At 46.9% G+C, this 13,667-nt stretch overlaps 2 protein-coding genes, 1 long non-coding RNA gene and 1 other non-coding gene across 7 annotated transcripts; 1 reads left to right on the plus strand and 3 right to left on the minus strand.

The window, feature by feature from the left end:
- Positions 1-90: 90 nt before the first annotated feature.
- On the minus strand, positions 91-7,375 carry LOC136191430 (sortilin-related receptor-like). The gene is made up of 2 exons (XM_065979754.1): positions 6,785-7,375; positions 91-1,745 (listed from the first exon to the last, which is right to left on the minus strand). The coding sequence occupies exons 1-2, from the start codon at positions 7,373-7,375 to the stop codon at positions 267-269; spliced, it is 2,070 nt and encodes a 689-aa protein (XP_065835826.1). The 3' UTR covers positions 91-266.
- Positions 7,376-8,557: 1,182 nt separating this feature from the next.
- On the minus strand, positions 8,558-10,288 carry LOC136190947 (uncharacterized). Of its 4 annotated transcripts, none has more exons than XR_010670678.1 (4): positions 9,947-10,288; positions 9,685-9,870; positions 9,537-9,637; positions 8,558-9,484 (listed from the first exon to the last, which is right to left on the minus strand). It is a non-coding gene; the product is annotated as an uncharacterized lncRNA (long non-coding RNA). The 4 variants fall into 4 exon arrangements; XR_010670679.1 differs by having other exon boundaries at positions 9,685-9,701; positions 9,779-10,288; XR_010670677.1 differs by having other exon boundaries at positions 8,558-9,247; positions 9,361-9,484; positions 9,685-10,288.
- Positions 10,289-11,846: 1,558 nt separating this feature from the next.
- On the plus strand, positions 11,847-11,965 carry LOC136191674 (5S ribosomal RNA). The gene has a single exon (XR_010670905.1). It is a non-coding gene; the product is annotated as a 5S ribosomal RNA (ribosomal RNA).
- A 411-nt stretch (positions 11,966-12,376) lies between these two features.
- LOC136191431 (kelch-like protein 17) lies at positions 12,377-12,939 on the minus strand. Its single transcript, XM_065979755.1, has 2 exons — positions 12,484-12,939; positions 12,377-12,448 (listed from the first exon to the last, which is right to left on the minus strand). Exons 1-2 carry the CDS (start codon positions 12,937-12,939, stop codon positions 12,377-12,379), a joined length of 528 nt encoding a protein of 175 aa, XP_065835827.1.
- Between the last annotated feature and the right edge of the window lie 728 nt (positions 12,940-13,667).

Here is a 13,667-nt window from a genome sequence, read left to right on the forward strand (position 1 = left end):
CGACTTTATGACGTTAAATGTCATTTTTATGTCAGAATCATGTGTCTTTTATTACCTGAAGAGTACAGTGGAGCCTCTTGAGAAAGCGGGCGAACTTAGTTATTTAATTAAATAAATTTCCGTAGTGGCCAACCTAATCTATTTTCTTCTCGAATTCAGGCCACGTACCTCTTTATTGCGGTTGGAAACGTCTGGTCAAAGTATGGCTGCAATAAGCAGGTTCCACTGTACAAATTTGATTCTGAGCTGTTGCAGGTACGGATTTTTTATCTGTGATATCTCATCACAACGAACGCTAAACTACTGGAGAGTATCATGCATGTTTTTCGCGGAGGTGCGGTGTTATTCGCTTTATTGCATGTCGTACCACAGTTGTTTTCGTCTGACTGGTCTTGGCAGTCGTAATCACCGTCGCAGCGGTAACTTTGATGAATACAACTTCCGTCCTCGCACTTCCATGCCTGGCTGCTAGTGTTCCCATCACAGCATAGTTCATCTGATAAATCGCCACAGTCGTTGTCACCATTGCAAAGGAAGCTTTGACGAATACAACGGCCGTTATTCTTACACCAATATCTTGACGTATCTTGCTGGCAGTGGCTAAAACAGTTTCGTTCATCTGATAAATCGACACAGTCGTTGTCACCGTCACAGCGGTATCTTTGATGGATACAACTTCCGTCATCGCACTTCCAAAACCTGCCGATATTGTTCCCATCACAGCATAGTTCATCTGAAAAATCGCCACAGTCGTTGCGACCGTCGCAGCGAGAAGATAGATGAATACAACGGTCGTCATTTTTGCACCAAAACCGTGACGGATCTTGGCGGCAGTAGCTAGAACAGTTACGTTCATCTGATAAATCGCCACAGTCGTTGCGACCGTCGCAGCGAGAAGATAGACGAATACAACGGTCAATATTCTTGCACCAAAACAGTTGCGGATCTTGGCGGCAGTAGCTAGAATTGCACCAAAACAGTTGCGGATATTGGCGGCAGTAGCTAGAACAGTTACGTTCATCTGAAAAATTGCCACAGTCGTTGCGACCGTCGCAGCGATAAGTTCGATGAATACAAAGGTCGTCATTTTTGCACCAAAACAGTGACGGATCTTGGCGGCAGGAGCTAGAACAGTTACGTTCATCTGAAAAATCGCCACAGTCGTTGCGACCGTTGCAGCGATAAATTCTATGAATACAAAGGTCGTCATTTTTGCACCAAAACAGTGACGGATCTTGGCGGCAGGAGCTAGAACAGTTACGTTCATCTGAAAAATCGCCACAGTCGTTGCGACCGTTGCAGCGAGCAGATAGACGAATACAACGGTCGTCATTTTTGCACCAAAACCGTGACGGATCTTGGCGGGAGTAGCTAGAACAGTTACGTTCATCTGATAAATCGCCACAGTCGTTGCGACCGTCGCAGCGAGAAGATAGACGAATACAACGGTCAATATTCTTGCACCAAAACAGTTGCGGATCTTGGCGGCAGTAGCTAGAATTGCACCAAAACCGTGACTGATCTTGGCGGCAGTAGCTAGAACAGTTACGTTCATCTGAAAAATCGCCACAGTCGTTGTCACCGTCACAGTACCATCGTGAAGGAATGCATCTTCCATTTTCGCACTGGAATTCGTGGGAAGAGATGCAGCTGGAACGTTTCCTCCGTTGTTCGCAACCAATGTTTTCGTCTGAGCCATCGCCGCAGTCAACATGTCCGTCGCAACGATGACGTCGAGAAATGCACTAGCTGTCCGTTGAGACATTGAAAATCACCGCGATGCGGGCATGTGGATATGCGCCGTTTGGCGGATTCAAGTTGCACTGCGCGTATCAGCAGAGAGAAAGCGAGCAATGTAAGACCTACGAAAAAGAAAGTAGCTAAAGTTTTTTATTTTATTTAGGACACTGACATTTTGTATAGAGCCCATAACTCTGTATAAGCACTCTGCATGCTGAAACTTAGTCAACTAAGTGAACTAACGAAAGAAATACGCTGTGGGCACTGCCGCAGATACTGCACTTCTGTTTCAGTCATGTGACGTCGACGGATGCATCGACGTGCTATATTTAGTTGCTGACGTAGAAATGCGGAACTTCGCTTCGATCGGCCGTTTTCTCAGACAACGCTGGGCTAGCTGCTAGCGTGCGAGCCATTCACACACGGCAAGTGAAGCTCTTGGAGCGTATGTATAGGCACTGAGCTGAAGTACGTGGGTCTTCGCGGAGCCGAAACGTGCACTGCGTGGCGCATCTAGTATCGCAATCTAATATACACCTGCGTGCTTCTTGTTCATGGTCAGTTACACCATAGATATGGTTACACGGCGAGGCGGACGCGCAGGGTGTACGGCAAGACGTAACAAAAGCAGAGATAGAAAAAAGAGTCAGGAATTTGCATGAGAACGTACGCTAGCTTAGAAAAACATCCTTTATTCCTGTACGTACATACTGATGATACAGTGAGACCGCGTCGTCAGACGAGTCATCAGGCAACGTGGCCGCGGGTCTGCAGCAGTTAATTAAGAGCCCGGTTGCCTCGAGCATCATCAGATTGTAATAGCGCCGCGGCTTCGGATTTCTCCCTTTTATTCAGGCCTTGCACAGACACGCGTTTAGCTCAACGACTCAAGTACAACTGTCTCAATTACCTAACTACCAATCAAATGTCTCGCTACCTCTACCTGATTAGACTAATTAGCTACTGCCCCCCCCCCCCCCCCACTGATTTAAATTAATTTATAAATTTAGCGTAGGATTTTGGTTGGATTTGGAGCTCAGTGGACGTGTAGGCTGAGTTTAGTTAGCATCACGCTGCCATGGCAACAATCAACCAGCATCAAGCGTTTCTTTTTGAACTTATTAACAACGACTTCATCCTCAGTGGTGATTTATTTTGGATCGATGTACAAAATAAAGTAATTATTTAAGACTAACTTTACTTAAATAAATAATTTTTTAGTGCTGGACGGCCATTGTTTTTGATGTGACCCAATATATATATATATCGCTGAGGCGAGGTCCTATATGATTTGTCGATTGTCGAAAGGAGAATTCAAAGAGAAATCGCTTTGTCTTCTGAGTCCGTTTACTTATTATTACACATTGAAAATCGCAAAGTGTGGCCGGTTTGTCATTGTGATATAGTGATCCCCGTGTCTTTGATTATTTACTGTAGATGGATAGCTTGTTTCCTATGCTGCGTCTCATTGCGTACAAAATGAAGATGAGACGACAGATGTACTTGTCTATCATGCATGAGAACGGTTTCGAAATTCTTCATCTCGGTATTAATTAATTAATTAATTAATGAAGCGCCGCAAGGTAATTAAAAGAAATAACTGACTATTTATTGATATCAATATTTCAGAGCCACTTGTGCTGAAACCACGTGAGCTGAAGACAAGCGTCGTTGAAAAGATCAGATCGCTCAAATGATGTCTAAGCCGTTAAAGTATTCTGCTTTTTACTTAATGATTTACCTTTGTGCGGACGTGAAATGAATCAAGAAAGGGCAGACGCCAGACGGTCAACGTCATTTTTGAATAAGAAAGATCATGATTTGATAAAATGCCTATTTTTGTCTATGAGGATTTTTTAGGCGACAACTAAATTAATCAGCGTTCGAATGAAATTTTCCGACTTAGGTTTCTGATAATTGCGAATAATTGCCGTCGAGGTCGGATGCATTTCACGCTCATCAAAGCGTGCTCAGCGCGGCCTCGCGAACCCTTACATGTATCCCTGAGGCCAAATTTTCAGAAGGGAAGACAAACTGGTGTAGGCCTATCGCCACGGATACTAGTATCCGTGCTATAACTAGCTATAGCCCGTAGCTCAAAAGCCCGGATTTCGTCTCCTCGCATTCGGATCGATTCGACGTTCTCGCACGCTTTTTGAGTTCTTATTCGCCCCTGGAATTAGCCGAAGCGCCTTCTGAACATAGGCAACGCCGTCCGAACTCCAAATTGCGCGAGCTTCAGTAAGTTTTGGGGGTATATAATTGGGACCCCAGGCCCACTCTCGTTTTCCGCGCAACGGACTCGGGCAAAGACGAAAGCGATTATCAGCCACGTTTTTGAATGTCTAGAAAAGCTCATATTCGCCGCCTCCACCTGCGTTCTTGCAAAAAACGAGTTCGATATCTTGGAACTCTCGATAAGCTAGGATACCTACCGCCTATTTTTCTCCTTTCCTTTCTTCACGAACGCGTGACGCTGTCACGAGTATCAGCTACAGTATTTCTACATATATATCTCCAATCCATGAAGTCTCTCTAACCTCGAATGTTCATCGAAGCCACGATAAGCCATCTCTATATCTGTGTCTTCATGCACTAAGTCCTATTTTTTTTCTGCTGGAGTGCCGCGCTTTTTGTGAAGAATACTTAGAATACCACACGGAATACTTAGAATACACAGACGGCGCGAATTCTTACGCAAAAACAATTTCAAAGACAGACAAAGAAGTCAGAGTCCTCGGGTCCATCATATCGTTTCTCAGTTCATCCGCAGAGACGAAAGTGGCAAGTACTTCGCCGGGAGCGGCGCATTGTACGTGTGTAGCTTCCACCACAGCAATCTTCGCATTTGAGGATTGAGCCTTTATAGGCAGACTTTGTAGCTATCATTGCAGCACAGAGCTCGCACTCCTGCGCGGCACGCGCAAATTACCTGAAATAAAGCGTATTTGCGCGCAGTCGATCGGCTGCAGCAGTAGTAGGGCGCAGTGGGAATGGAGCACGTAGGTGTTATATATTATTCGGCGCAATTTTCCTCCGGAAACGCACGGACGTTTTGCGCTCTTATCATCTTCAACTACGATATGTTCCCACTCTCTCTCTCTCTCATGCATGCACCACTTAGAAAGTGATAATCCAAGAGCATTAAGATCACCGGCCAGCCTGACACTCGTGCTGGTACATGAGCACAGAAAAAGGACGTACGTGCTCTGCATCCACACGAGCCATCAATTGAATACTTATACGTGTTTCGCGATACACCGTTATGGGTATGGCTACCGTCAGCCTGGTTATATCCGCCTCGTCCCGTGATCGAAACCGGCTACCGTCAGCTGCGTAGTCGCGTCGGTGATTGATGAAACGGAAGAGTCACCTTTCCTCTCCTGCGTTTGACGCAATAGAAAAGGATGTCGAGATTCGAAGACACCAGCTGGCTCTAGTCCGACTCGACTTTAGACAACCTCGCTAAAATAGGGATTGAGCCATGCACAAAGTCTCTCCACCAAGTCGTATTTTTTTTAATTAAAACGATGCCGAAACGCGGAGGGGGAGTTTCTCTTCCTATACGCTCTCGGCTCTCGGAGACCGACAAATTCACATGCGAAGATTTTCATTTCAACGACAACAACGACAACAACGACATGCAACAAGGGCAACGACAACGACAAAGACGTCACATGAATGCACGTGTGACGTAGAAGTCAGAGTCCTCGGGCCATCATCACATTCCTACGCAGTAGCAAGTCACTGGTTGATCGTTGGCGGGACTGGTACAATGTCCGAATTTTCCGATTTTTCCACCACAGCAATCGCTGCATGACGGCATTTTGAGTGAATCGCAGCCAGATTTGCAGCAACGATCTCCTGAAGGAGTGCAGCGCAAACTTTGATCGGTCTGATTGTCTTTGACGAAGTTGGCGCCGAGGCAAAGGGCAGCAAGAGAGACGACGTGAATGAACTTGTACATATATGATCGGTTCGTCGCGACAGTGGAATGAGGAGAGCGCTACTCGCGTTGCTTATGTGCCACGGCGAGTTTCCGCCTCAAAAGAGATCTCTAATGTTGTTAGCACTTCTGTGACGCTCGTCTCTTCTCACTGATCTGTTTGACGCCGGGCGAATCATTCTCGGCGAAAGAGCCAGCGCCACGCGCTGACACTCGTGCATTTTGCTTTATTGATCGACGCACACACGCAATACTAATATACATAAAACACTCTAGAACACAGCACAGCCCGAAATGCCCTCCCGTAGCTCTCCTCAATTCAGCTACGAAAGCAAACAGCACAACGTCATAAGACGTGTGTTGTCTGTCCATGCTGTAGTCACGCTACGCGACCTGCGGCACATCATTCTGGACGTCGTCAGCAGCACGACGTTGAGGATGCACCTCTGCGGCACTCTCACCCTCGATCGGCTGCCCCAAGTGGACCGAGGCAACCTTAGACAGCTCGGGTGTACATTGGCGGCACGCAATCGCCGGGCAGCGGCATCTTGGACGGTTGTGGGCTCTCGCGGCGTGCATGGCGGCGGTAAAACGCTGTAGGAATTACGACGACAGAACAGAGGCGTCGTTTCTTTGTTCGAGCGCACATTGCAATCACAATGGCGAGCAGAATAATACCAAAGGAACTTGCACTGCTCGCAGTGGCAATGATTGGTGTAGTAGACAAACCTAGGGAAAATGGGTAATCTGTCCCTAATGACTATATAGATTAGGGCTAGAACGTGGGGTCGTCACAGAGAGGCGTTTCCTCTGCAAAACTGTCATTTCTGGGTTAATTAAAGCATGCAGCTCTTTGCGTTAGGTTTAAATTGAGAGAACGGACATCGACCGTATAATTTCGCAATTCAAACTTAAGCCAGATGACCAGGTAGCGCGAAAATGGTATTATAGTTTATCTAATCTTGCCTGTGGCGCAGTTTCGCTCGTCCGAATAGTCGCCGCAATTGTCAAAGCCGTCGCAACTTAAGTCGAATCGATGCACCGTCCATTATCGCAACGAAACGAGTTGTCGTATTCGTCACACACTTGACATCTCACCTCGTCCGATCCGTCTAAGAAGTCTTCAACGCCGTCGCAACGATCCGATCTCGGCACGCATTCAGAGACGGCACATTGGAACTGATCATCTTGGCACTCGAATACGGCACCGCAATCGTACTCGTCCGACTTGTCTCCGCAGTCATAATCGCCGTCACAGCGATCCGACTGCGAAACGCACTCTCCGTTATCGCACGTGAATTGACCGGAGTAGCACGTAGCCGGCATCTCGGGGCACCCCTGCTCGTCCGACTCGTCCCGGCAGTCGTTGATGCCGTTGCAGCGTTCCTCGTTTGAAACGCATCGACCGTTACGGCACTGAAATTGATCGTCCCAATAGCAAAGACTGGACTTTGGCTCCGGCGTCCCTTCACATGTCCACTCGTCCGACCCGTCGGCGCAGTTGTCGTTACCGTCGCAACGATCCAAATGGCTGACACAAAACCCATTGGCGCATCGAAATTCGTGAGCGTCGTTGTCGTAGTAGTAGTAGTCGTCGTCGTCGTAGTCGTAGCACTGACAGTTTTCATAGGCGGTCACGGTCGGCGCGGTTGTGCTCGCAAGTTTTGCGCGCACCGTAGTCGAACCCATGGTAAGTTTCCCGCGCGGAGGAGTCCGCGGGGCATGCGTCGTTGCGCCCTGAGTCTCGCATCGTCGCTCGTCTGACCACGCCATCGCAGCGTTTCTCCCTTCCAACGCATCTGCCGTTCGCACACGAAAAGCGAGACGGCTCGCAGGCCTCCGTCGTGCCAGGAATCGGCGAAACGGCGTCGATTCGCCTCTCGTTCGTCGTCGAGCAATTGCGCTCGTCCGAAAGATCCCCGCAGTCGTCGAACTCGTCGCAAATCGACGCCCAATCGACGCAGCGCCCGTTCTCACAGCGAAAATCGGCTTCGCGACACGACGTCGTCGTCTCGATCGACGAAGACGACGAGAAAAACGAGAACTACAGTATAGCGACGAGAAAAGAATCAAACCGCAAGGAAAGCCTTTCAAGTGGGTGTTCTCGAGGAACGCGGAAAGAAGGAAAAACCCAGAAAGAGTCGATCCCTGTATATATAGCGCGGGGCCGGATCATTGAACGATCTAAGAGCGTTGAGGCGGCGGTATACGGGAGGTCCATATATAGGAAGTCTCTAAGATTTTTCTCGCTGGGCCTCAGGTGTTGACCGTCAGCTTCTCTCTGTCTTACCTATATACTTCATGGACTCTGTCTACCTGTATACTTCATCTACCTGTATACTTCATCGACGTCACGGTGTCGAATGCCTTTTGTAACTGTTGAGATTAGCGAAACTGGACTGCAGAGGCGGACTTTGTGACTGGTCAAGGAATGCTGGAGTGGAAGCCATTTCTAGGATATGGCCAATAACGATATTCAATTCAATTTGGCCAAAGGATGTTTATGCATAGGGATGTATCTACGGCTTCCGCATCAGTTGAATACTTTTGAAATTCTACGAGATGATGCCGTCTTGAGCGATGGAAAATCACGCCGTATTTTCCAGCGGACTTCTTTGGCGAAACAATCGTCAGTTTTTAGACGTCTTTGTGTTCTAATTCTAATGTTTGTTGTAGATTCTTTGACGTGCTCCAATCGAACCAATGGATGAGCAGGTAAGCCCTCCGAAGGTAAAGCTGCTCGTTGTAATTTTTTTGCGTAGGAGTTGGGGGTCCTGAGCAAGACCCCGTCATTAAAAAAACTGCTCCTTACGGGGTCCTGAGCAAGACCCTGACATCAAAAACTGCTCGCGCTTTTGTAAGAGGAGGGGACGTTCGTTTTATTTAATAAATCGAAAAAAATTGCACAGAGTTTCCCCTCGCGTTTTCGTGCACGGGCAGTTTCGACGGGGTCTTGCCCAGGACCCCTTCGAGGCAGTTTTTGTTTTGACGGGGTCTTGCCCGGGACCCCGCGCGAGCAGTTTTTCGATAATGGGGTCGTGCTCAGGACCCCCACTCCCTAAAAATATAAATCAGCTTGGTTGAAGCATGGAATAAGATGTACCTTTCATCATGATTCTTGATGGAGCACACGTAGACTTCAAGATGCCTGTTCTCTGGACTTCAAGCACGTACAACTTATTAGCCTGTTCTTCATGTGTTTATCTACGGTTAGAGGTGCTAGAACGAGGCTACGGTAGAATAGGCTGTTGGGCAAGTAAATGCACTGGTGTCTACACCGTCTACACCACAGCTATTAACATAAGAGAAAAGACTGCTTTAGACTTTCATCAGTAGAGTCATCATGTAGGGGGAGGCCGTAAATAAATAGATAGCAATTCAGCTCACGTGCAAAGAGCTATCACCCTACTTGTAGCAATGAGCGATTCTGATTCCGATGGCAATGAATCCATCTGTCGGTCAATCCAGCACGTGAACACGCTGAACGAACCGCGCGAATAGAACGGCTTCAGAAGCATTGGCTGCGTCCCAAGAATAATTTCTTTCTGCAAGAAAGAATCCCTAAAAAGAGACATCAATAGCTGTATACAAAAACACTCCCCCCCCTTTGATAGCATGAACTAGGTTAGCTTCTACGTCAATTAGGCCTATGAGTCTTACAACGTCTCACTTACAGTACATGTATTACGTTCACTTGCAGGAGACACAACATATGCATAGGGTTCAGCTTGAAGTAGAAGAATGAGCAGCCGCCAGAGAAAATAGAGTGTGCCTTCAAAAACTAAGAAAAGGTGGTATCTACCAAATATTGACGATTTTAGTAATTAAATCAAAACGATTATTGACATACCTGATATGGGCTTTGGCTTCAATGCCATTTTGTTTCCACACGAGTCTCTGAATCTCTGTGATTTCAAGCTTGTAGACTTTCAAATGACGACCCTGTTGATCCTAAAGAAGACAAGCATAACTATAGAAATCAGATTGGAAAATCGTACCTGATATATGAGAGCTACTGTAGGTGATACACGTTCAAAAAGAAAATCCAAACAACAAACTTAATATCTTGAAGCCTAAAAGATATTTACGTACTATGTTTCTTTATATTTTTTATCCAATGGAATTATCTTCAGCTGTGTCACACCTATCTCCTTTCGACTCGGAATCAACCATTCCTAAAATTCCTGCATCAGACGGACGACGTAATAATTTATTAATTAAATCATTTTGAAAAAGGCGATCGAGTCGGTTTTTCTCGACCTGAACGTTTCGGTAGGCACGAGTGACGATTTCTTGGCGCTCGGCGTCGTATTTGAGCGTCATGACGCGATATCGTTACGACGAGAAGCGAGTCTTGCCGCTCGTTCTGCTTTCCCAGCGTCTTATTCCAGCTTCAAGGCGTCTTATTGTTGTCTTACCTTACCTGTAGACAAAAGAGCTTGGGTCCAAAAGCTTCAGTACGGCGATTCGGCCGTACGTAGATGCTAGATGTCCACTTCGAGGATGGAACGGGGGCTTTCGATCGGTGCTTATCAGCTAGATTTCGAGTCGATTCGTTTAGCGACGATTAGGTTTAGGTCTGCGCATCTATGGTCTGCGTCGCTGATGAGGGTAGCGTCTGCAGGCTTGTGCGCATTTTGGAAGGGCACGCGCTAGCTGCTTTGACGTCATCACTTTAGCATCATCGCTCTTTGTGCATAGTCAAACAAAACAAGCAAAATTTGCTTAGCAATCACTGGCTGCCTTGATCCACGAAAGTGGGCTTGGGAGTGGGCGTGGTTCTGCTATGGAAAGCGAGATCAACGATTTTAGCCGTTTAGTAGAAAAAAACATTGTATGGCAGGATTAGCGTTTTTGACGAACAAATTGTCTTCAATCGGTTTTATTCAAGACAAATATTGAGACATACATTAAGAAAATAACGTCGACAACAACGACTCATAGTGCGACACCAAGTCGAGATTGGAAAAACGCCAATCGATTCGTCGAAATCGAGTAGAGAATAACGAATGCACTTGGAAAGTCTCTCGACGACGACGTCATCTCGACGAGACTCTTCGTCGCGTTTGACCCATCTCTGCAACAGATGATCTCTGCAACTGCGCCAGATGATTGAATTGAAGAGAGGAAGCTGCGACGAATAATGATCGAACGCTTTGAACAGACGCCAGACATGCGGCTTTTAATTCGATTAATTTCTTCAGAATCTCCCCGTTGACGTCTGAGTTCCGAACGTCTCTAGACGGTTCTCTGTAAACAGGGAACGGAAGAACGGAGTACGTATATAGCGGCTGCGAGAGTCATTTGGTGAGCTGGAAAGCGTCTTTATACTGACGAGAACGAGGTCGCATAAATAGTTCGACAGTCGAAAAGAATCGAGATAGGGAAGAGCAGAATAGCCATATCTGTCTCGAAGAAGACCGTTTCAACCATTTGGAAACTCTGGTGGGATCGAATCCGCGTATACATTGAAGATATAGAGCCTCTCTCTCGCCGTTCCACGCGTATGAACAACGCTTGAAGCACGACTATAATTCGCTCGAGAGGTTCCATTAGAGGTTTCAATCGGATCCGACATACTCGTGACAGCGTCACGCGTTCGTGAAGAAAGGAAAGGAGAACAATAGGCGGTACGTATCCTTATCGAGAGTTCCAAGATATTGAACTCGTTTTTTGACTTCAAGAACGCAGGTGGAGGCGGGGAATACGAGCTGCTCATAATCGCTTTCGTCTTTGCCCGAGTCCGTTGCGCGGAAAACGAGAGTGGGCCCGGGGTCTCCCAAACTATTTCTACCAAAAACTTACTGAAGCTCGCGCAAGTTGGAGTTCGGACGGCGTTGCCTATGTTCAGAAGGCGCTTCGGCTAATTCCAGGGGCGAATAAGAACGCAAAAAGCGTGCGAGAACGTCGAATCGATCCGAACGCGAGGCGATGCGCATGAAATCCGGGCTTTTAAGCTACGGGACTAGGCCTACACTGTACATTCGATCAGAGCCGATTCAATCGATCATGCGACTCTTTCAGAAGTTATTATAAAGACACGAAGCATCTTCTCACAGGCCGGCACGCGTTCTAACCGTCGTTTTTTAGAGATATGCAATTTTCTGGGCTGTGAGCGTCAATGAGGTTGTATATCTAAACCAGGGTTGCCTTCCCTATCGTCTACGGCCATACCACGTTGAAAGCACCGGTTCTCGTCCGATCACCGAAGTTAAGCAACGTAGGGCCCGGATAGTACTTGGATGGGAGACCGCCTGGGAACACCGGGTGCTGTAGACTTTTCTTCCTTTCAAATTTTATTTTAGCTGGCAAATCATTTGATGTGTTTCATCGGCTACAGCTAATGAATACATGGTATAAATAATTTTTGTCTGTCGTCTGTATTCGACGTCATCAATGACTTAGCCACAAATCTGAGTGCGTCGACCGTTGCCCAGAATCTGCAGCATGTCCTGATTTCTGACTAAAAGTCGTACATGGGCTTGGGATCATGAAGCAGGTACGTGGCCAAACCGAATAATAATAATCCCAATGTTGGCGTGAGATTGATGTTGTCATTATGTTGTCATTGACCCAACCGTACAACGTTACGATAGGGGTGACAGCGTCCTCATAGTGAAGCCAACCGGCTAGGCTTGCTACCTTACACTGTACCGACTAAAAAATAGTTTCATACTACAGTCATCGATTTTACGTGCACAGGCAAAGCTGTAGCCCATGTGTCAAACTAATGAAGGCATCGGCACGGATTATTCGCAACCCCTACAACAATACACAATACACGATTTCCCACTCACGTCGCAGAAAATGCCACCAAGAGCGTAGAGCTCGTCAGATGCCGTTAAAATCTTTTGGCGATAGACCGGTGTGGCAAGGGAAGGAAACGATGTCCACGAGTCGCTGTTCACATCATACGTTGTCGCTTCAAAAGCAATTGTTGCAGGGTTGCCTCTTTTTTCCATTCCACCAGCAACAAGCAAAACGCCTTCACATATCCGTAACGACGTCGACATGAGGATGAGTTCGACGACGACGACTGCATGGTAGTGCGACACCAAGCCGAATTCAGAAAGAATGCCAATCGATTTGTCAAAATCGACGAGGGGAAGTCGAATGCACTTTGAAAATTTTTCGACGTCATTTCGACGAGACTCTTCGTCGTTTTTGATCCACTTCTGCAGCACGAGCAAAACGTCGTCTTCCAATTTCACACCCAACTCGTCTTGACATAGAATCCTCGTCAGATGATCCATCGTCAGAGCGAGAAATCGCTATCGCTCAATTTTAAGATAATTTTATGATATTGACGGCTGCAATGCGACCGCAAACTCAGACTAGATCCGAGTCATCATTGTGCCGATTAGCTAAGATGGCCAAATCGAGGCAAGTCGACAAGTCAACGCGAAGTCGAAGCCACATCTGTAGCAGATGTTGAAACCGCAGAGAACGTGCTGCGTCGTATAGCGATCGAACGCTTTGAACGGATGCCTGGCATTTGTTTTTCCTCTGTAGGCGAATTCGATCAACTTCTCGAGAATCGGTCCATCGACGTTGGGAATAGAGACAACAATTTGGGTTCTGAAAGTCTCTAGACGGTACTCCCAAATTCCTCGTTTGTCAGATCAAAATTTCACGATTTCTAAACTAAAATCAGAGATTTGTGCGAATAAAATATATGCGCATGCCTCAGCCATAGTCTGTCCAGTACGCCCTGTCAGAAGACAATATTAACAACAAATATAACAAATAATAATTAAAAGGCGTCAGAACACTAACATAGAGTGAATTGTAAGCAAGCCCGGGAAACCGTATTTTTTCGCGTCTTCCATGTGCATGACAGTTCGATTGACCCACAACTCGTAGCGGACAGTCCAGAACTGCGAGAGCCTGAAGCGAGAGGCTGGCGATACTTGCCTCCTTTGGTTCTCTTTCTTCTGATGCCAAACCGTTCTGCTTGGTCTCACTTCCGTTGCAGCAGCGG

The sequence above is a fragment of the Oscarella lobularis genome, chromosome 9 (assembly GCF_947507565.1).
Source record: "Oscarella lobularis chromosome 9, ooOscLobu1.1, whole genome shotgun sequence".
NCBI classification, from domain to species: domain Eukaryota; kingdom Metazoa; phylum Porifera; class Homoscleromorpha; order Homosclerophorida; family Oscarellidae; genus Oscarella; species Oscarella lobularis.